The sequence below is a fragment of the Oikopleura dioica genome, chromosome 2 (genome assembly GCF_907165135.1).
Source record: "Oikopleura dioica chromosome 2, OKI2018_I68_1.0, whole genome shotgun sequence".
Taxonomy (NCBI): Eukaryota; Metazoa; Chordata; class Appendicularia; order Copelata; family Oikopleuridae; genus Oikopleura; species Oikopleura dioica.
In genome coordinates this window covers 13,719,553-13,743,208 of record NC_137292.1, presented here as the reverse complement: position 1 = coordinate 13,743,208, position 23,656 = coordinate 13,719,553, and the positions used below count along the sequence as shown (strand labels likewise).

Sequence of the window (23,656 nt, the reverse complement as noted above, 5' to 3'; positions counted from 1 at the left end):
AAAAGAAAGAAGGGGAAGGAGGAGGAGACGCGCGCACGCCCGAGGATGCGTCACCAGGAGCACCTATTTTATTTTACCCCCTTGCATGCGTAGCCACCGGATCACGCATGCGCAACGCCACGAGATGGCGCATCAGGGGGAGGCGCGTGATGTCGACCGGGGATGAATAAATACTGAATAAACTCGACCGCAAATCCCAACTCGGGACAATTTGGCTCTATTTCGAACAGACCTTTTTGAAGCTTTTTCTTTCAACTAGATAAGTAGCCATAATATTAAAGTTTTATAAAAGGCAGTTAATGAAACATGCAAAGTAGACAAGTTGTGCAAATAGACTCGAGCCTCGAGGATGATGCTATTCCCTATAATGTCAAATTCCGTCATGCGGTTGACAGTCCAATGTTCAACTAGATATACCACTCTGGTAATTAGGCGCGGGTCAAGCAAGATATATACTGAATATTGAATTCATTTGTCAAACTCAGCAGAAAAGCATGATTAGTTCATTACCAGAGTAGGTGATGCAGGTATATTTGGATCTAATTAGTTGGACTCAAAACTGGTGCTTTACTTTGGGTCGTTTATTTTTGCAGAAAATAAGATCAGCGGAAGTTAAACTGGTCTTTTCTTCATTTGTCTCGACAGGCAGATATTCGTGAAAATGTCAAGGGTGTCGTGGATATCGTCCATTATTGGAGTCAGCGGCTCGATGAATGAGGACTCCGCTGAAAATGGAGTGCAAGGAACAAGCGGTCGTCCGACCCATACAATGCACTGATTAGATTTATCCGAGCCATAATCAAGCTCATCATAACAATACCAGCTTGAAAACGCATCTTTCTTACGGGCGAATGGGTAACGTCCTTCTGAAATTTCACTGCAAAAGCCATCCATTTTCTCTTGCAGACAATTGAAGATAGGATTATCGGAAATTTTCGCTAACGTTGTGCTGGGTGTAGTACTGATCTCTAAAATTCAGGATAATTGATCGTAAAACATTAAATAAATGTCACCGACCGTTTAAAGGCCACCAAAAAAGCTTCATTTCTAAGAGAAATCACTAATAAACAAGTTTTTCTCTAGTCTGAGTAAGGAAGCTATATAATACAATTTCAGAAAGCTCGGATGCACGAGAGTATTTATAGTATTAATACTTGAGGACTGTCCCTAACCTAAGGGCATTTTGATTCACCCGAAGTGTTATGAACAGTGTTTTTTGATGAAATGGCTGACTTTGCAGGTGGCCTGCATCAGGGCGAACTCGGCTATTTTGACGGGTCTCGGCGAGAGGCTCTCGCCATTTTTCTACCCACCAAAATGATCGTCCGGCCCTCTTTTCCCTCATCGTAAGATATGTTGGTAAAACATGATTTATTAGTGATTTCTCCTATTCGTTTCTCGCTAAAAATTCTCTGATTTTCGAATGAACCGAGTTCAAGAATATCAAATCGAATATCCGTATCGTTGTGACAATAAGGATGGTAAACAGCGCACTCGGATAAAGTACGTGGCCATAAACAAAAATCAAGGATTGTAATGACCCAACGACCCAACATAATTAAAATTTGATTCGGGAATCCGGAAATACGGCTCTAGCTAATTTCTTTGGCCAAAATTAATTGAAAGGTAATTGAAATGTGCTGTTTTTGAAATAAATCAAGAGCGTTCTCTAGAATCTGAACTTTGAAACTATTGAATGCTAATTTGCACGATAGGCACTGAATTAAATAAAGCAATGGAGATAGAAATAACTTTTGCCGACGGTTCCGGAACTTATGAAAAGTCGTTTTTAGAGGAGACGTATCCCTATTTCAAAATGCTGTTTGATTCTGGCATGAAAGATTCTAGGTATGAATAAAATAAATAGAAGCTCGAAACTCGAACGACATTCCTAGAAACACGAAGTTTTCTTTGCCGATGAAAAAAGTCACCTTTCACAATCTCGACTTCTCCGCAAAGAAAGTCAGGCCTTTTCTTGATATTGTTGGCTTGGCAAGACATACAGACTCAGTTGAAATTCTGAGGAACGCGATTATGTTTCTTCAGGCAAGGATTCAATGAAAAAATATTGATTTAGAAAACCTCATGTGAATCCGAATTAATGGTTGACAAAAAAATCAAACAAGTTTTCGGTGAATCGAATGTGATAATGGAATGGCTGGTGGACGGAAAGATGATGTGCGTGAATACAATCGAAGATATGCGCCGCCAAATCAACCTCGTTTACATGGACACGCACTTGGTGGACATTGGCGTCAGTTTCTACACGCAAGACTTGGAAGTTCATGTCGCAAAGAAACTGCCAATTGTCGACTGGAGGTACAAATATGTCAAGTACAATGCATGGGATGCTCCGGTGTTTATCTTCTTCAAAGACCAAAATATGACCAATGATGATATCGAAATTCTAATGTAAATAGAGTTTTTGAAAATGAAAACTAAAAATGATTTAGAATGTTTGAAAAGAGCGCGTATTACAACTCGTATGCCTTCCAACTCAACCAGATTCTACCTGACAGCTACAAAAACCACGAACTTATGTTTGATCAAAAACGAAGTCTCTACACTGGTTACCCTGCTCAAGCGATTATGCGAAATATCAAGGATTACGGCGGTAATTTTCTCGCGACTCTGAAACAGACGGAAACTGGGAAATTATGGAAAGTAAAGATCAAATTCTATAAGAAACGAGTCTTTGTGAGGGACGGAATCAAGGCCACTCAAAGAGAATGGGAAGATGATTCTCTTGTTTTCATGTTGTATGAGGATGAGCGATCTGTTCAATACATTCCGTCCGGTGAATTCTTCAGAAAAGAGGAGTTTTTGACTGTACCACATTTTGCGATTGTTGAATAAATTTTATGCTTATCAGACTATCTCTAGAACACGGGTCGATAACGTTTACTGTTGATGAGCATTGAATCAGTTTTAGATCAACAAGATCATTTTTGGGGGTGATGGCTGCATTTTTAAGATTTAGCAATGAAGACTACTACCAACCGGCGGACTCGATGATAGTCCCCATCGAAATTGAATTTACAGACGGCGTCAGATCATTCGAAAAGAAATTCTTGACAAGGAATTATCCTTATTTTCGGACTGTTTTCAGACCTAGAAAGGGAGAACCAAGGTTAGAAAAGTAGCTCTCAGCAAAATCAAAATCCGACTCTTAGAGTGGAACGAGTTTCTCTTCCAATGACCGAGTACATGTTTCGATTGTTGGACTTGCGAGTAAAGAACCAGCCACGGACTCAATTTTTGCGCCGCCTCGATGAGTTTCAACGACGCCCTGAAGATCTAAAGAGTGCGGTTGAATTCCTGAAAGTCGAAAAGAAGCTCGCAAGTTTTGTGAAAAAATCATGGGAGTTCCGATCATGGCTGCGTTTTCCAAATGACCCCATTTTCCTTGACGTGCACGAAATGAAGAAAGAAGTGAATCTGAGACTTATTGACGAGAACATTGTTAATCTTGGCGCGAACGTTTGTTACAATCAAAAACGAATCCCCAAAGTGATGCCAGAAGTACCCTCGGAATTCGGCTTCGCGCGCTATCATCCATTCGGCAAGTACTTTGTGTTTTCCGAGACGGGATATGGATGGAGATATTCGGGCATTCTCTTTCGCATGTGAGTTACAAAGCATGAAGTATAGGAAGAACTAAATGATATTTCAGTGTTTTTGAAAAGGATGATAAATTTTTATCATACACTTACGACTTCCGCGAAAAGAAATCTCCCGAGTTCAAGAATGAAGTCTGTGAATTATACAGGTATTCGTAGTATCATCAAATTCACTTCTAATTGAGACAATTATAGTCATTTGGACCAAGCATTATCTGTCGAGCCCGCCAATTTAAATGAATACGATGGTCCCTTCCGATGTTCCATCCCAGTTACAGCAGAGAATTCTCCTTCCGCTTGGAAAATATCGATCAAAGCTAAACGAAGAAAGATCTACAAGTTTCCTGGTGCCCTGCGATTGCTAGAAAAGAAATGTCGAGATGTTGGAATCCACTTTTTACTCGTCGAAGATGGTGATGATCTTAAATTTGTGCCCGCCTCTGACTTTTTTTTAATTTCTGAATTTTCCTATGAAAGGATTTATTAACTGTTTCTCACGGTTATTTTCGCAAGGTTTTTTTTTATAAATAAATATTCTGTATTCAAAAAGTCTGAAGATTGAAGGTTGAAATAATTTATTTACAGTGAACTTTTCAACGATGTTTTCAGTTTGGCATAAAAGTATTAATATTCAATAGCAAGTGAGTCGGATATTCCTTCAATTTGTCGCTGAAGAGTTGCTTGGCGTTTTTCGAGGGCGCGAGTTTGTTTTTCTGAAGCATCGTTTCTGCGTAGATCGGCCAACTCCTTGTTGATTTCGCCGAGCTCATCAGATAGGGCTTCAAGATCAAGCTTTTCTTTTCGCTTGAAAATGGCCTTGATTTCAGCAGGCGTGTACTCAACATTTTCTTTTGACTTTCCAGAGAATTCAAGTGGCAGTTTCATTTCCGGCGTAGTTTGAATTTGGAAGATGTGAGTCGATATCTTCGCAAGGAGCTGGTAGAACTCGTTTCGGAACTGGGGGTTTAGATCGTTGGTCAAATCGCCGGTTCGAATGTGCGCCATACAGTGAGCCATAAGAACGTACAGGTGTCCTGGGTTTTGCTCTTGGAGCTTTTCTTTTGTGATGAAGAGGAATCTGTTGGTGCAATCATAGGAGAACCATCCTTTGAAACCGTTCTTTTCGAGTTCTGGATTCGAAGGAATCTTCGATGCCGCGAGAAGAGTAACTGGGCGATATCCAGCAACGTTGACGATAAGACTTAGAATGTACTGACAGAACTTGAAGACGACGCGTTCGTTTTTGCCGAGCAGAGCGGTCGGAATCGTTTCCAAATCATTACCGACAGAGTTTGATGACTTGAATGTGTAGAGCGTTGTTGGAGACGAGTATGTAGATTGTTTCAAGCTTCTGACAACCTTGTACAAATCGCTTGATTTCAGAATGCTATCAAAGTCTTCTTCCGATAATTCGTTGTTATTATCGGAAGTAGTTTCGACTGGGCTTTCAGCAACCTCAACAGTTGCTTTTTCACCATCTGTCACGATTTGTTCAATCTTCTCGAGATTTTCTGCTTGCTTCAATTTCTCTTCAGTCGCGAGTTTCGCTTCTTCGATCTGTTTGTGCTCCTCCAATTTCGTCTTTTCCTTTTGCAAGCGCTCCTGTTTGAGTCTCTCGATCTTATCTTGAACGGCTTTCTTTTGTCCAAGATGAGCGGCTCCCTTCGCGAGTAGAAGTTTATTCTGTTTTTCTTCCCATTCCTCCATCATCTTTTCAACTTCTTCCGGCGATGACCCCGAGGCTTTAGCTGCGTCAAGTGCTGCTTGCATTTCCTCGTTCAGTTTTTTCAATTCATCGGATTCGCTACTCTCGTTTTCAAGTTTTTCTAGCTCCGCTCGCATTTCAGCTTCAAACTCTTCCTCCGCTTTGCGCAATTTTTCCTCGATCTTTGCATTTTGCTCGGCTTCCCACTGCGCTCGCTCCGAAGCAAGCTGTTTTTCAAGTTCTTTTTGATCTTTCTCGAGTTCTTTCAGTTTTTGCGCGTTTGCTTCGTTGTTGGCACGGACGGAATCGGCTGTTTTTGGACAAACTTGGTCGAGGTAATCGATAAGTTCGTTATAGTGTTGCTGGCGAAGCTCGACGATTGCTGATTTTAAAATGATTAAGAGGTCTCAAGATAACTCTTACCTTTATTCATTCGATATTCCCAATCAGAGAGAACCATAATTCTCTCATTTGGATCACAGTTCAAAAGAAGCTCCTCTCGTTCTTGACCAAATTTATCCTCCAACTCAGCAAGTTCTTTTTTATGACGAGCATCAAGGACAGATTTGACAATTTTCAACGGCTCTGGTTTGTCGCTTTGGTTCATTTGAGTTTTAATAAGGTTGATTTCAGCACGCTGAGTATTTTCCTTTCGCTTGTTGTTGAGGTCGACTTTGTTGGCGTCTTCTTGTTCTTTGATCTTTTTGGCAGCTTCGTCCGCTGCTTCTGCCATTTTTTCCTGTTGTCGCTTTTTCAGTTTTGCGACAAGACGAGCTCTAAAAGACTTGATCAAAAATAAAAAATTCTTTATATTTTTACCGTTGAAGAAGCAGGTGCTGTCTGGCCTTCTCTTCAGAAACTGCCATATCAGCACTCAACTCTGCGAAGAGCCTGTCTGCTTCTTCTGGGTCCACAGTTTTCAACAGCTCGAGTTTGCGTTGCTCGAATTCAGCTTCAATATTGTCCATTTCTTCATGATACTCCTTATCAAACTCTTCCATTTCTTTCTCTGCCGCAGCCAGTTCCGCAAGATACTCTTTATTTGCTTGAGCTTGGACAGAAGAAGCTAAGTTTTGATCTCGTTTCTTTGCTTCTGCGAGTTGATCTTCGAGTTCAGCGTCCGAAATGAACTCGCCGTACGATGGCCGACCGATTTCTTTGATAAGAGATTGTCTGCTGTTGTACTTGTCGACAGTATCTCCTATAATCTTACTATCTCGTGCGGCGCGTTTTGCTCGTCTTCGTTCTTTTAGCTTCAAATCGAATTGATCTCGAGCGTTGGAGCGCCGTGAAGAGGCTTTATCCATGTGAGCCTTGTATTTCTTCATCAGTTCAATCGCAACTGCTGGTGGTAAAGTTCCGTTTGCTTGTTTTCTGAGTTCTTCTTCGAAAATCATTTCTCGATCTTCTTGCGCACTTTGCATGATAGCAAGCATATCCTCTTCCATTTCGGAATCAAGTTTGAGATCGATTGCTTCTTTCTCCATTTCGTGTCGTACCAAAACTTCGGAGAGATCGATCGTTCCTTCTGCAAGTTCTTGGAGCTCTGCTTTGTGCATGTCTTCGAGTTCCTTCCGCTGCTTTTCTTTTCTCTTGCGGTAGTTGCGCTTCAGATCTTTCTCTGCATCCGATTGTTTCTGATTGATCTCGTCGTATGAGATGTTAATCATCGCAGCAACAACGGTTTCTCCGCCAGCTTGGCCGGAAACTTCACCTTTTACGAATTCGATATTGTCCGATTTCATCTTGTCGTTTAGCAATTTCTCGTTGTTCAATTTTTCCGATGCATCTTCCTTGTCGAGCTTATTTTCGTCTACTTCAGTTTGAATCATTTGTTGAATAAGGACTTCGTCTTTGTATCTCGGATCCACTCGTCGTTTAAGACGCTGCTGAAGTCGCCATTTTTGACGTTCACGCTCATCGAGATATTTTAGATCGGCTTGTGCGTTTTCTTCCGCTGCTTTTTGCCAGTATTCTTCAGCCTCTTCAGCAGTCATTCCGTAGGTGCACGCTGCTTCTCGATTTTTTGAGTTTTCGTCGAAGGCTGGTCGAATGTCCTCTTGGTTCAACTCAACTGCATTTCCAAGATTAGTGGTATCCGTTTTCTCAGGAATGTCGATGAAATCCTTCTGCATGCGTTTTCGTTCGCGATACAGCCTCTTTGCGTCCTCAAGTGTGTCATCTGAAATCAAAAGTCGGCCTCCGTGTAGCTTGTTGAGCACTTCTTGCATAGTGACAAAGAGCGCATCTTCCTCGACTTGCAAGTCATCTGAGTATCTCAGATTTGTCTGGTGGTTAACTTCCACGACGTTTTGCCCATTTTCTGCGATTCCAGATTTGTTGATTTGGATTGAGTCCAGATTCATTTTCGAAACTTCATCAGATAAACGCTTCGTTTCTTCGTTTACTCGCGTTCGGAATTCTCGGAGCTTGTTCTTGGAAGCAGAGATTTGTTCGTCGAGGTAGTAGCGCTGATCTTTCAGTTTGTCGATGAAGTTTTTGACACTGAAGTCTTCGAGCTCAGACGAGTTTCTGTTGTATGGAAGAAGAGCTCGACGAGAATCATCGTCCGGATCGAGTTTTTCGATTTTAGTTGGCAGGGGTGGCTCGGCGAGATCCTTGAATTTTGGCTTGAATCGTTTCGTCGAGAACACTTCCCAACCATAAGGATCGATAATCAAGAAGATCAAGACTCCGATGATGATGAGAATGGCAAATGAAGTTGTCAAACCGATTATCAGAGGCCAGTTCGGCTCCATAACAGGTTCAGTGGACACCACTCCGGCATTACGTAAGGACTCTTCTGAAATGAACTGGATTGGAGAACCGTCGCAGTTTTCATTTGAAACAACAATCAAAAGAGTGCTGTTGCTGTTCTGCGAGTTAGAGAAAGTATACGTTCCTTCTTCCGTAAATGCGTAGATAAAATTGTCGACATTTGATGATGAAGTTTTTGTAACATAGTATCGCAAAATTCTAAACTCTCCATAATCATATTCAGGATTCGAATTGAGTGTGCTGTCTTGAACATATACTGGATATTCGCTGTTGACTCTGTCAGTGTTGTCGATCTTATTTTCGAAGACAACTGCTGTGTTTGGTGGAATACAAATAAGAGGATCCTCAATGTATGCAGTACTGTCCGCTTGTCTTCGTTTTCTCGTTGATGCAATGTATCGAGTACCTTGAATACCATCGTCGAAAACGGTGAACTCAACATTGAATTCGTTCCCTAAGCTTGCGACGACATCTTCAATACCAAAAGCGTCGAAGTCAGGTTCCAATATTTCGCCTTTATTATTTACGGCTTCAATTCTACCGTCAGGTTGTACTTGAAGTGAAATTTTATCACAGCAATTTTCGTCAATCAGAGGAAGATCTGTGCCCATACAGAGTCCGTATGCCTTTGAGAACTCATGGTCCTCTTTACCACATTCTTCGATGCATGTCTGATCTTTCGAGCTAAGATTATCACATCTTGGAGCCTTGATAAGAGAACAATCTCCATCAGAGTCAAATTCAGAACTGTCCATTTCCCCATCATTGCTGTAATAGTACTGCGGCCGACAAATACAGGTTGAATCCGTTTCCTGGAATACTCGTGTATCTGAATGGCAAGTGCATGTGCCGGCTCCTTCTGGAGAATACGAGGCAGTTCCGCAGTTCTTGCAAGAAATGGCCTTCTCCTTGCTCGCATAAGTGTTTGGCTTGCATTTTGAGCAGATTTCATTTCCACGACCGAAAGCGTAAGTTCCAGGTTTGCAAGGTATCATCATTCCAGTAGGATTTCCACGTGGGCACTCGTGTCCTGGATCACATTGATTTTCAGTGTAATCGCCGGTTCCCTCCGGACAGAAGTATCCTGGTTCACACTGAGAGCAGCTCTCAGAATCGTAGGTATTTCTGTACGTTCCGGCAACGCAAATTCTGCAAGAGTCCGCTTTCGATGTTCGAAGGCCATCAGATGAGTTTGAAGACTCTTTTGCCTCAAAACCGAGGTCACACGGTTGAGGAGTTGAAGATCCCTTTGGACAGAAGAAGGGGAACTCGCACTTTAGATCTTCAATTATTGATTTCGTTCCTTCTGGGCAATAATAGCCTTCTGGACAAATTTCACCGGAAGCCATGCCTTCTTGATTACAGACGTATCCCGCTCGACATTTCATGGCAATTCTAGTTCCGCCTGGACATTCATATCCGAGAGGACACAGAATTCCATCAATATTGATGAGTTTGCCGATTGGTTCAGGACAATAACGTCCAGGAGAGCAGGGCAAGCAATCATAGGAGCTTTCGGCTAGATGATTTTCTGGTGACATCCTTCCAGCTGGGCATTTTCGTGGAGGTAGACCTTGACCAGAGCAATAATATCCAGGTTTGCACGGGAAGTCTTCTTGATTGACAATACCTTCTTGGTCACAGAAATAGCCAGGGTCGCAGAATCGACAATCATCAATACTTTTTCCGCCAGATTCATTTCTAAATGTGTAGATGGGACAACGCTGTGGTCCTGGAGCGGGATGAAGGAGAACGTTCTCTCCTCTAAAAGTTCGTATTTGTTCCCCGTGTATTTTAGCTTCTTCAGGTGTATTATACCAAGCTGGGCAATAGTGACCCGGAGGACAAGGAACCGCCTCGGTTGCGCCGATCTCGCAGAAAAGACCTGCTGGACATGTTGAGCATTGATATGGAGACATACCACCCGGTTGTTCTCTGTAGGTGTTGTTAGCACAAGGCTCGATGGTTGAAGTGTCTCCGTTCGGATAACAGTAATACCCAGGAGGACAAGGACCCGCACACACATCGCCAGATGTACAGTTCATTGGATCATTTGCTTTTAGAGGTTCGTATTCGATAAGACCCGTTGAAGAGTTGTAAAACAATTCAATCTCAATGTCGTCGCCATATTTTGGATTTGGCGCGTTTGCTCCACTGTAACAAAGGTATCCGAACATGCAAGGTCCTTGAATCTGACCATCTCGACAGTACTTGCCATATGGACATGGTCTGCAGTCACTGAGTTGAGTTCTACCGGTCTCATCGCTGAGTGTGTAGGTTCCCGAAGGGCACTTGATAGGATACGCGGTTTCTGGGGGACAGTAGTACTGAGCTGGGCAAATCTCTTCTTTGATGTCAATCGGCTCGTTAGGATTCAGAGAATCAGGTTTTGTGGGCTGGCAGTATGAGCCTGCAGAGCATGGAATACAGCTATCGGCGCCTGTTGAGCCTTGATAGAAGCCGAGTGGACACGGAATCGGGTCAGCAGAACCTTCAGGACACATGTGATGTTTAGGACACGGTGTACCGTATACAGTCTCTTCATCACTTGGGCAATATAAACCAGCGGGACAAAGAATCTCCGGTGTAACAAGGCCTGACTCGTCACAAACATACCCACCCTTGCAAGGCAGACAGCCAGTTTTACGATCCCTAGCGTGAGTCGACGGATTGTAGGTTCCGATGGGACAATCGAGTGGTCTGTAAATACCATCAGCGTTCGGGCAATATTTTCCAGTGGGGCAAGGTTTATTCATATCTGTATCTGGATCTCGTTCTCTTGCGCCTTCTTCACAGTAAAAGCCAGGATCGCAGTCATATGTACCGTTGCTGCCAAAGCCTCCCATTCCAGGATCGGGGCAGAATTTTCCTTCTGGGCACGGAAGACAGGAGTCTTTCGAAACAGGCTCGCTGCCGATTTCGGAGACTGGATTGTACGTTCCTGGCGGACAACTTATTGGCACAATGGTGTTGTTATTAGGGCAATAAGTTCCGACTGGACAGATTTTTGGATTAACAGTACCAAAGAAATTATCGCAGTAATAGCCAGGTTCACAGGGCAAGCACTCAGAAAGACCTCCAATATCATTGTAAGTTCCCATCGGACATGCGATCTCAGCGGGAGTACCTTTCGGACAATATTTTCCGAGGCCACATGGAATCGTTCCGGACTCGGATCCTTCTTCGCAGAATGAACCTTCGGGACATTCAATCGGGCAGTTGTCATTGCTTTCAGTTTCATTGCATTCTTTTGTGCCAATAATTTCAGCAGTTTTCATTGCTTCATTCGGGCAGTAAAGACCAGGTGGACAGAAAATGCATGTTTTGTTGAATTCTGTGACCAGACTTGAGTCAGGAAGTTCTTTTGTTGCTCCTGTTTCAATACCTATCATTCCTTTAGGACAGGGCGATGGTTCTTTGGATCCTTCTTCGCAGAAATATCCAAGTGGGCACTTGCCGTTTCCACTCCATTTTCCACTGTCTTTATCTTGCTCGACGATTCCAGTTGGTGTTGGACTAAATGAACCAGAGGCGCAAACGTAGCCGGCTTCGCAAATAAGATTATCCATTTCACTCTGCAGTAATCCCTCGGTATCACAATAGTGTCCGCCGTCACAAGCATTACAATCTTCAACTTTGCTGTATGTTTTTGATCCGTCTCTGCCATAAGTGCCGACTGGACACGGCTGAGGTGCAGTTGAGTTTCCTGGACAGTAATGGCCTTCGACACAGTCGCAATATTCGCATATATAATTCGTTTCTGGATCCTTGCCCCAGATGTCATCAACTCCGCGCCAAAGCAATTCAGCATTTCCGGTGCAATAATGTCCCTTTCTGCAGAAATTACATTTGCTTTGTTTTTGAGAGTTCTGATAAGTTCCTGGTGGACAAGGCATCTCAACTTTCGAGCCACTTGGACACATATTTTGCTCGCTGCAGGTAGCACCATCGGGTTTAGATTTATCTGAACCCTTTCCACAATAGTATCCATTTGAACAGCTGATAGAATCTTCGATCGGATCAAATGTTCCTTCTCGAGTGCAGGCTCTACCTTCAGGACATAAATTGCACTCCTCAGGCCCAGTGGTGCTATTGTTATAGATTTCGCCCTTAGAGGCAACTGACTGAGACCACTGGCCTTTCGGGCAGTTGGTTGGCGACGCACTTCTTTGAGGGCAATAGACGCCCTTTTCGATTTGATTGTCAAGAAAAATCGAGAATTGGAAGATGATCTGATTGAATGTATTTGGATTTGCCGATTCTGGTTGGAGGCCGCATTTGACGGGTTCGTTCCCGTCAAGTTGGTCAAGGAGATGATCAGCAGAGAAGCTGATAGTTCCCAGCGGGCAATAGTATCCTGCTGGACAATCTTCTGCTTGTGACTCATCTGTAAGACCGTATTGCGAGCATGTCGTTCCAGCACTGCACGGAAACTTAAATCCGTCAACGCAGTAATGCCCGAGAGGACAGACTTCTCCTCGACCAGCTGCTTTATCCGAACATCCAGGCGATGGCGAATAAGAACCACTGATACAATGGAAGCCATCGTCACAAGCAGTCTGGTTCGTACCGCTACACCAGAAGCCCTCTGGACAAGGATCACAAGCGCTTATGTCACTAGAGAGAGTATTCCGGTTGGTTGTTCCAAGAGGACATGGTTGCGGAAACTCTTGTCCCCCTTCACAGTAATGGCCTTCTTCGCAAGGTTTACGTTCTGTGAGCATATTGACTGTTCCATTGATATCTGTTTTTGTTCGAGGACAGTAGTAGCCAGGCTCGCAAGGTTTGCATTCAGAAGCAAGCGGAGAAATCGAGTAGAACCCAGCATCACATGGCTGCATTGCCGAAGCTCCGGTTGGGCAATAGTAGTCTGGTTGACACATATTTTCTGTTTGGGCTTTCGTTCCAGGAGGACAGAAATAGCCAGGAAGGCAGCGAATAGACTCATCAATTGCTGCAGTACCGTCCAGGCAATAATAACCGCCTGGACATGTGGTACAATCCGTTTGATTTCTTGCGCCTTCATAAGAATTAAATGTACCAGCAGCGCAAAGCTGAATTTCATCACTGCCTGCAACACAGAACGATCCAGCAGGGCATATTTTTGGCTCAACATTGACATCATCTGGACAGTAGAAACCCTCAGGACATTCAAGGCAAGCAGTCATTTTTATGATCGGAGCATATTCTCCGGGACCACACGGTTCAGGTTCGGATGAACCAGCTGGGCATTCATGTCCAACAGGACAAGCTTGGTAGTTTCCAACATCACTTCCTTGGGGACAATAGTATCCCTCTAAGCACACATGCTGGGTTCCGTTTGTGGAAGCTCTTGGGCAATAGAAACCAGGCTCGCACTCGAAACAATCGTCAGAAGATCCAGCACCTTCATCTTCCATATAGAAACCGGCGTCACAAGGCTCTGGTCTCAGTGCTCCAGCTGGACAATAATGACCCTTCGGGCAAATATATCCTGTGTCTCCATCCTCTGGGTCAGGTTTGGTAGCGCCCCAAGAGCAAATATATCCAGCTTCGCATTCGATGAGTCGATCGTCTTCGATACAATATTTTCCCGGGTCACATGGTTGACAAGAGGCTTCATCGTATCCGAACCAATCACCAGTGTTGTTTCGATAGGTTCCGTCAGGGCAAGGGATTCCTTCAAAAGAACCAGTTGGACAGTATTCGTGCTCTTCGCAAGGATGTGCTTTGCCATTTTGTGCTTCAAGTCTTCCAGCTGCGTTATTTTGCCGCTCCGGACAATAATAGCCCGCATAACAAGGAGTTTCTTCGGTATCTATTAGGCCAACACCGGTGCAGATCCATCCTTGCTCACATATTTCACAGTCTCCATCCGTCTCTCCTCCGACTTCATCCCTGAATGTTCCAGCAGGGCATGGAACTGGTCTCGTGCGGAGAGAATCCTCAAATGATTCACAGTAATGACCTTCGGGACAGTCGATAGGATTTATGGTTCCAACATACGGATCGTTGTTCAAATCGCCTATACAGTAAGACCCAGCGGGACAAGCTTCACATATTTCTTGTTTGGTGTTATCTTGGTAGTATCCATCAGGACAAGGAATCGGTCTCGCGGAACCTTCTGGACAGTAAGTTCCAACTGGGCACACATGTTCAGGCTCTGAATCTGTTCGCCCCTGCGATGTTTCTGAACCAGCTGGGCAGTAATAGCCTTCGCGGCAAAGATATTCATCATCTGGCGGAGCGTTCATTCCAACTCGCGGACAGTAATATCCAGGGAGGCAAGGTTCACAAGCATCTTCAGACGGTTGAAGCGGATATCTGTTGAATTTTCCTAAGGGACAAGCTACAGGAAGATCGTTGTCACTACTGCAATGATATCCAGCTGGACAAGGATTCATTTTCGGTGAGTCACTTCCTTCAGGACAGAAGTAGCCCGGGAAACATTCTTCATTTGGAGCGTCGAGTTGATAATCAGTACAGGCCATGGTTCCATCACAAGCTTTCTCGGATTCGCTTCCAGCAGGGCAATAATGACCTGGAGTACAGATATTCTGCCTTGTTGAGGTTGATCGTCTTGGGCAGTAAAAACCTGCTTCACATTCAAAATTCGAGACATCATTTTCTATTAAACCAATTGTTGGACAAGCAAAACCAGCTTTGCAAGCAACACAACTGGCAGAGCTTGTAGTTTTTTCGCCACCAACATGATAGTAACCAACGTTGCAATAAGTTGGCCTCGCAGAATTCGATACACAGTAAGCACCGGGAGGACAAGATATTTCTACATCACTACCTTGAGGGCAATAAAATCCTTCGCGGCAGTCTTTGCAAGAGGACTTTCCTTCTTCATTTTGGAACTTACCAGCCGGACAAGTTGACATAAGTCCGTCAACACAAAAGTGACCTGCAAGACAAGGACCAAAGAAGGTTCCATTGAGTGTCGGTGTGTTGCTGGGAGATTCTGTGTTACAGAAAAATCCATCTTCGCAAGTGCCTTGTACTTTACCATTTGTGCAGTAGGAGCTACTTGGGCAAGGATGACAATCCTCGATGGATGCACCAAGATCAGTGTCTCTATAACGGCCGTCCGGGCAAATTTGTTCTGGGGCACTATTTGTTCCGTCGCCACAGTAGTGCTCTTCAGGACACCGATAGCCAAAGATTTCATCTGCTTCGGGAGTGCCTTTTTCAGCCTCTGGATCTGGAACGCGAGAGCCAAATGTTGTTCCTTTCTTGCAAACGTAACCAGCTTTGCATGGTTGTGGAGTTGTTGTTCCAGAGTCTCCACAGAAATGATCATCTGGACATGGTTCGCAATCATCGATTGAATTACCGGTTTTAATATTGTTGAATGTACCAGCGGGGCATGGTATAGCCGTACCATCTTGGCAATAGTAACCTGGAAGACATTCTGGAGAGTACTGACCGTTTTGACAAACTCCGGAAGGTTCACAATCCTTACATTGGAGATTGCCAAATGATTCTGGATCAGAAGAATCAAAATCTGGAGTATAAGTACCATCTGTGCAAGGATTAGGCTCCATACTACCGCTTGGGCAGAAATGGTATGGCGGACACATGTATCCCTCTTTGACTGGATCTTTTGAGGCCGCTGCGCTGTATCTTGGATCGCATATTTCGTCAGTTCCGGTTTTTCCGTCACAATAACCAAGATTAGGGCAGAACTGCCCAGCATCACATATCTCTGGTTCAGTCATTCCAGCAAATGGACATTTGAATCCACCAGGACAAGATTGACAACTTTCTTCGCCGGCACCACGAGATACATTTCTAAAGGTTCCTGGTGGGCAATCATCAACAGCATCGGTTATTCCAGGACAATACTGTCCAGGCTCGCATTCTGATGGGAAGGGTTCGTCTTTTGTCTCGCCGTAAGGAGAATAAGCACCGCTCGTGCAGTTGTAGCCGTCTCCGCATTTGAAATCTGTTGACGACAAATCAGAGATCATGTCGTCTGAAACAGCATAACCAGGACAGTAAACTTGAGCATCACATGGCTGGCATGAAAAATTGGCGCTGATAGCACTATATTCACCGGGCTCACAAGGATTTTCGTTCTTCAAGAATGTTTCTTCTGGGCAGTAGTAACCTGGTACACATTCATGTCCTGAGCCGACTATTCCGATTCCCATAATCAAATTGGGAGCACCAACATCAGTAACTCCGTCGCAGAAGTACGAAGATGGGCACAAATCACAAGTATCTTGGCCAGTTGATCCTTGGTGGAAACCTTGATTGCAAAGCTTTGGTTCAACGGTTCCTGCTTCACACATCGAACCCGCATCGCAAGGATCTTTATTTTGAGATACACCTGTAACTCCGTAGCAATGTGAGCCTCCATCACAATCGCCATTTGCAAAGCCACCGGAACAAGTCTTTCCTGGTGGACACTCTCGACATTCAGGTTGACTTCCCAATCCAGTTTGTGGATTATAAAAGTGCTCAGGACAGCTGACAGGAGATTGACCTTCTTCGCAATATTTACCGTTGGGACAAATTTCACCAAACTCGCCTTGTTCCTCGTTGAATCGATCGTTAGGTGAATTCGTTGTCGCTCCTCCTGAGCAGTAGTATCCGGCTGCACAGTTGAAATCGTTACTTGACATGTCCGAGTCGCCGAGGCCTTCATGAGGACAAAACTTATTTTCTGGGCATGGTTCTGGCTCAACTATTGTTGCGGGGCACACACTTCCAACTGGGCAAATACCACCAATGTCCTTGTTGTTGCAGTATTCCGTACTTAGAAGATCCCCACTGCAATACGGTCTTGGTGTCCAACTTCCGTCGTTTTCATTTGAGCAGTAATACCCTTCATCGCAATCGTAAGCCGGGTCATTTGCAACATCTTTATCAAGGCCGAAAAATGGACAGAATTTCCCTGGTGGGCAAACTTCGCACTCATCTTCGCTATCTGCGGGTCCTTCAGCGATTCTATATGTTCCTGGAGGGCACGGATTAACATCGTAAGGTGTGCTACCATCTACTTCGCAGAATTGACCAAGTGGGCAAGAATCATCGGCGTCAGTGTAATCAGTCAAGACACCTCTGCAGAGGTAACCGGCAGGACACTGGTCTTGACACTCGCTTTGGGCAGCATTCGATTGGTAGTATCCATCAGGACAACCTTCGGGCTCTGCAGTACCGTCTTCTGGACATTTGAAGCCAGGTGGACACTCGCCAAATAGCGCTGGAACGTTCGTATCATCATCTGGTTCTGGCGATGTTGCTCCAGAGAAGCAAAAAAATCCTGCTTTGCATTTGAAATCTTCATTTCCAGTGTCTTTTGGATTTTCTTCAAGAGCTTCAGTCTCGCAAAACCAACCTGGAGGACACGGTAGACAGTCATCGAGTGTCCTTCCTCCTTCGATATTCAAGAAAGTGCCGACCGGACAAGGAGTTTTTATTCCAGCAGGACAAACATATCCTTTCGGGCATTTTTTATCAGCAGGGGATGGTATAGATTGTCCAAAATCGCAGTCGTAACCATTCATACAATCTGGCAGATCATTAGGAGAATCCGGTCCAGCTTTATAGGTACAATATTTTCCTTGTGGACAAGTTCTACAATTAGCAAAAGAAGATGCTCCAGTATCATCGTAGTAAGTTCCAGGGGGACACCCGAGCATGGTTTTATCTGATGAACCTTGAGGACAGTAGTGTCCTTGAAGACATTCCTCTTTATTGCCGTTTCCGTCACAGAAGAAACTTCTTGGACAAAGATCACATTCGGCATGCGGCGTTGCTTTATCATTCCATTTTCCTTCTGGGCAAAATTGTTCTTGATAACTTCCAAGAGGACAGTACTTTCCTGAACTAGTACAAGCTACAGGCACTTTAGATACACCATCTACGCCAGCATCACATGTGTACCCAGCTTCGCATCGATGATCTACAAGATTCCAAACTCCTTCTTCTGAGCAATCAAACCCTTGTGGACATTCTGAGCATTCAGAACTGCTGGTGAGTCCGCTTCGACTTCCATAAGAGCCGACAGGACATGGTTTTGCAGTTCCGTCGTCACAGTAAGAGCCTATTGGACAGATCTCACCATATTTCCCATCAGACTGTAGGACATCAGATGCTCCGCCAATGCAATTAATGCCTGGTGCGCAATTTGGTAGACTAGTAATTGGGTCTTTGATTCCCGCCGTTGTGCATGCTTTACCAGCAGGGCATTCCTTGCAAAATCGTTCATAAGAACGTCCAGAATTAGAACTATCAGCGTCGTTGTAAGTGCCGGGAGGGCAAGGAATTGGAAAGCCAGTACCAGCGGGACAATAATTTCCAAGCCCACATTCTACTGGTTTTTCTGTTGCTCCCTCGCAGTAATTACCAGCTAGACAAGTCTCGCAAGACGATCGTCTCTGCTGGTCTTGATACGTTCCGTGCGGGCATGGGAATGCCACTATTGATCCTTCCGGACACATATGGCCTGCCGGGCAGGGTAGACGACCAGTGGTTGTATTTGATGGGGGGCAATAGAAGCCTTCCGGACATAAGCTTATCGAATCGCCGCCGCTACACTCATATCCGCCTAAGCAAGGGAAGCATTCATCCTCGCTGCGCAAACCTGTTGAGTTACTAAAAGTTCCTGGTGGACAAGGCAACTCCGAGTCAGCTCCTTTTGGGCAATAGTTTCCGACAGAACAGAAAATAAATTCTCCCGATGCGTCTTTTGGTGTTGCTGATATTGATCCAGTATCACAGAAATAACCCGCTGCGCATTCGTTACTATCCATCTCTGCGTCTGTGAGTCCGACTTTATCGCAGTAATGTCCTTTTTTGCAGTCTCTGTATTCACTTGCGCCCTCTGCTGAATAGGTTCCGATCGGGCAAGGATCCCCATTTTTATTCTTTGGTCTTGCTTCAATCGTTCCGCCAGTACATTTGAATCCAGCTGCGCATTTGAATTCAGTTCCGGATCCAAGCCCATATTTTGGACAGTAATATCCAGCAGGACAAGGATCACAAACACCGCCATCTTTCTGTCCAAGAAGATTATTATAGGTTCCAATCGGACATGGCGTTGGTAAGTAAGGTACTGTGCTTGGGTCATATTTGCAGTAGTAACCTTTTCTACAAGGTCGCATGACTCCGTTTTCACAGTAGTTTCCATCTTCACATGGCTTACAGGAGTCTTGAAGGTCAGCATCTTGGTATTCTCCGATCGGACAAGGAACCGGTTCCGTCGAACCTTTCGGGCACATGAATTTACGAGGACATTTGCCTCCTGAGTTCGAAACAGAGCTGCTACAGTCACTTGATGACAATGGATCTGGCTTTGTGCAGCCTGACTTACAGAAATAACCTGGTTCACATTTAACAGTGCCATTAATCGCATTGCTTGTACTGTCATAAATATCATCCCACGTCATTCCGACACTTGGGCAAAAGGTTCCTCCAGGACAAGGGCTACAATCGTTCCTACTTTTGAGCCCAGGAATTGACCCAAAAGTTCCGATCGGGCATGGTTCTGGTTCTTCAGTTCCCTGTTCACAGAAGAATCCAATTGGACAGAGAGTATTTGAATCATCGGTTTCGGTTTCTTTATTTGGATGCGAATATAGAGCTTTTGTTTTACAAATAAAGCCAGCCTCACACTCAGGCCCTGTCGCGTTCATGCCTCGCTCAGGGCAATAATGACCAGCATCACAATCAATACACTCGGTTAGAAGGCTTCTTCCATCATTTGGAGAATAAGTTCCTCGCGGGCACTTTTCACCTTCATAGTCACCGCCTGAGCAAAACTGTCCTACAGGACAAACTTCTTGGCCTGCTGTCGGATTTTCCGGAATGTTACCAACACATAATGAGCCAGCGGGACACGCCAAACATTTATCTTGTGTTCCAGCAGTGGAATAGGTTCCTCTTTCACATGGAATCTGATCTGGGGACCCTGTTGGGCACTTGTAACCAACAGCACAAGGTTGAACAGGATAAGTTGCTCCTGATGGTCTTGCAGCTCCACCACTGCAGTAGTAGCCAGCAAGACAGTCACCATCTGGTGCTTCTAATCCAGGAACAGAACAAACTTTTCCAGGTGTACATTCAATACAATCCTTTTCGGAGAGACCGTGATATCTAGGATTGTAGGTGCCAGGAGGACAACGCTCGGGAGATTTGCCCTCTTCGCAGAAATAGCCAGGTTTGCAAGACTTTGGATTATAGCAATCAGTGCCATCGCAATGTTCCTCCAAAAGTGGATTGACTATTCCTGTTACCTCGCATGCATACCCTGCTGGACAAGGCTTAGCCTCCGACATACCAGCAGAATCACAGTAATGATTAACCGGACAGAACTGACAGTCGCTTTCGCTTGTTGATTCGGATAGTGGATTGTATTTCCCCGCTGCACATGCAAGTGGTTTCCTGGATCCGGTTGGACAGTAATAACCTGGTGGGCAGGAGTAACCTTCTGTCATCTTTTGAACCGGGCAGAAAAATCCAGCAGTACACTGTTCACAGGTTTCTCGATTTGAAGCAGCAGCAAAGCTTCCAGGAGAGCATGGAGCTGGGTGAATGGCTCCAATCATTGTGAAGTCGAGCAGTGTTCGCTGCTTGCAGTAATGGCCCGCTGGACAATCTTCACCTTCGGATGAACCTGCAGGGCAGAATTTACCCGGCTCACAAGGAAGTTTGTTGCCTTTTGGACAGTAGTAGCCAGGATAACATTCTTTGCAGTCGGTACTTGAGGTGGCTCCTTCAAAAAGAGTTGCAAAACCCTCATTGCATTCTTGCGGTTGAGGAGTCCCAGCTTCGCAGTAATATCCTTTAGGGCATATATTTCCTGTTACGCCGTCGATTGGATTCTTAGATTTTGAGCCTCCAGAACAGTAATAACCAGCTGTACAGTTTTGACCAGTGATTTCCATTCCACGCTCAGGGCAATATGTCCCTTCGTCACATGGAATACATTCATATGAAGATCGGAATCCTTCAGCGGGTCCATATGTTCCGGCGTCGCAAAGCTCAGGGAATATAGAGCCGGGTGGACAATAACTTCCCTTGGGACAAATTTTGATAAGCTGAGTTGCGTCCGTGAAGTCATCAGGGACAGCGTTGCCAAAATCGTCGTGTGTCCCATATTGGTCACAATAATAACCACTCTTGCAAATACTGCAACTTGTTTGGTTTACTGCAGCTTGCGTGTCAGTTATTGATCTATAAAAGCCAGGGCCGCATGGAACTGGTAGCTCACTTCCAAGTTCACAATAATGTCCTTTTGGACAAACTTTTACTCCATCGCAGTCATCCCCATCAGGAGCACCGTACAGAAGGCTTTCGCATTTGATAGCTTCGGTATCACAATAGAATCCAGCAGGGCATTTATCACACTCATATTTGTTCGAAAGACCCACGCGTTGGCCGTAAGTACCAACAGGACAGTTTTGAGGCTCGGACTGATAAGCTTTCACGTCACCTTTTGCGCACCATTGTCCAAGCGGACAAGCATCTCTCTTGAGATCTGGAATATGATCTTTTCCGCCTGCTGAGCAATCAGTTCCCTCTGGACAAACATTATAGAACCACATATCTTCATATGTTGTTGTATTTAGATGGCAATATCGTCCTTTCTCGCATATCAGACAATCTTTGGCACCATAATCTGAGTAGAAACCAATGCCGCAAACTTCTACAGAGCTTCCACCAGAGCATTTGTATCCAGCAGGGCATCTATCACATTCGCTTTGAGAAAGAATACCCGTTTGGTCACTGTAACTTCCCGGTTCACATTGAGTGAAATCTGAGTCTCCAGATCCACAGAATGATCCCGCCGGGCACACAACACAATCTTCTACACGTGACATTCCCGTCTGATTATTATATGTTCCAGCAGGGCATTCAGGTATATCTGGGTCATCGTCGTCGTCGCCACCAGTTCCTGGAGGACAAAAATGGCCAGTCGGGCATATATTTATTCCTTTGCCATCATCTATTGCACCAATCTCGCAGAATTTTCCAGCAGGGCAGGTTGTACAGTTCACAGAATGCGTGAGCATTTCTTGATTATTGAACGTTCCTTTTGGACAAAAATATGTGCCGTTCTTTGGTGTTCGCTCCATACAATATTGGCCTGGTGGACAAGGCGTTGGATGTTGACCTGCGCTCATCCAAGTGTTTCCATCAGTATGATCGCAATAATATCCTGGTGGACAGGGCTCACAATCATCCATGCTTGTTGCATTCAATCGATCATTCAAGAAGCCAAATGGACATCGCACTGGTTGAACGGTATCTGCTCCGGTGCCAATCATACAGAACTTGCCAAACTCACAGTCAAGAGGCATCGTCATTCTTTCATCGGGACAGTTTTTGCCAGCGGGACAAAGATCGCATGTGAATTGGCCCCGTCGTTCTTGATAAGTACCCTTTCGACATGGTTGAGGTTCAGCGACACCTCCAGTGCAAGTGTCCCCGTAGACTTCCCAAGGGGCGTTCATGCTGTCGCAGCAAAAATGACCAGCAGGGCAAGGGATGCATTTACTTGCGAATTTCGCTCCTCTGCCAGAATTATATGTTCCTGGAGGGCAAACTTGAGCATTTGCCATTCCTTCTTCATGACAAAAATGTCCTCTCGAGCAAGGATTGCCAGGTGTTGTCCAACCAGTTCCAGCAGGGCAAAACCGTCCTGCTTTACAATCCTTGCAGTGAGATGCATCATAAGCACCTTTCATGTCATTGTATGTTCCTCCTGGACACTGATTTATCGATGTTCCCGTGCAATAGTGCCCTAGTGGGCAAAGTTGTTTTTCTGATGGATAACCAGGGGTGGCGGGTGGGCAAAAATATCCATTTGGGCATGGCATGCAGTCGCCTAAACCAGTTAGCCCCATGTTGGGTCCATATGTTCCCTTTGGACATTCCTTAGGCGCAGGACTTCCTGGGTCACAATAGTAGCCAAGAGGACAAATGACTTTAATTTCGTTCTCCATTTCAGTTCCATCTGAAGGACAATAAAACCCAGCCTCACAATTCTTGCATGCCGATTCCAGCATATTTGAGTAAGTTCCAGGCGCACAACGAGTAAGAACATTATTACTGCATTGGTGACCGGCAGGGCACGGCAAGCAGATAGTTTGGCCTTTTTTTGAATAATAATAAGCAAGACAATCCTCTTTTTTGCCATGAGCGCAACGGCTTCCTGCTGGACATTCTGTACATTCAGTATTGCCAGTGCCCACCGTAAATGTTCCAGGAGGGCATAGAACTGGAGCCGAAGCATCCTGGGCATTGCAGAAATATCCAGTTGGGCAAACATGACAATCCATATCTCCGATATTCGAATATTGCCCACCGTTGCATTGCGCTGCACTATTCGAAGTGCAACGATAGCCAGCTGGACATTCTTTACACCAAGTGGAGCCTGTGCTGTCCTGATAATATCCATGTTGACAAGTAATAGGACTTCCCATTTCAGGATAAGGGCACATACTTCCAATTGGACATTGAGCACAGTTTCTGTTATTTGAATAAGTCCCAGGCTGACAAACTGTAAGTGGATTATTGTTGTTATCACATGCGTAGCCATCAGGACAGGCAGCATAAA

General features: G+C 44.8%; 3 protein-coding genes across 3 annotated transcripts; 2 read left to right on the top strand and 1 right to left on the bottom strand.

Moving 5' to 3' along the window:
• Nucleotides 1–2,109: 2,109 nt before the first annotated feature.
• LOC145698405 (uncharacterized) lies at nt 2,110–2,856 on the top strand. Its single transcript, XM_081775609.1, has 2 exons — nt 2,110–2,412; nt 2,454–2,856. The coding sequence occupies exons 1-2, from the start codon at nt 2,150–2,152 to the stop codon at nt 2,854–2,856; spliced, it is 666 nt and encodes a 221-aa protein (XP_081631735.1). The 5' UTR covers nt 2,110–2,149.
• A 611-nt stretch (nt 2,857–3,467) lies between these two features.
• Nucleotides 3,468–4,161, top strand: LOC145700343 (uncharacterized). The gene is made up of 3 exons (XM_081777594.1): nt 3,468–3,626; nt 3,674–3,769; nt 3,816–4,161. Exons 1-3 carry the CDS (start codon nt 3,514–3,516, stop codon nt 4,105–4,107), a joined length of 501 nt encoding a protein of 166 aa, XP_081633720.1. The 5' UTR covers nt 3,468–3,513; the 3' UTR covers nt 4,108–4,161.
• Nucleotides 4,157–22,793, bottom strand: LOC145700319 (uncharacterized). Its single transcript, XM_081777571.1, has 3 exons — nt 6,145–22,793; nt 5,749–6,101; nt 4,157–5,707 (listed from the first exon to the last, which is right to left on the bottom strand). The coding sequence occupies exons 1-3, from the start codon at nt 22,782–22,784 to the stop codon at nt 4,245–4,247; spliced, it is 18,456 nt and encodes a 6,151-aa protein (XP_081633697.1). The 5' UTR covers nt 22,785–22,793; the 3' UTR covers nt 4,157–4,244.
• Nucleotides 22,794–23,656: the final 863 nt, after the last annotated feature.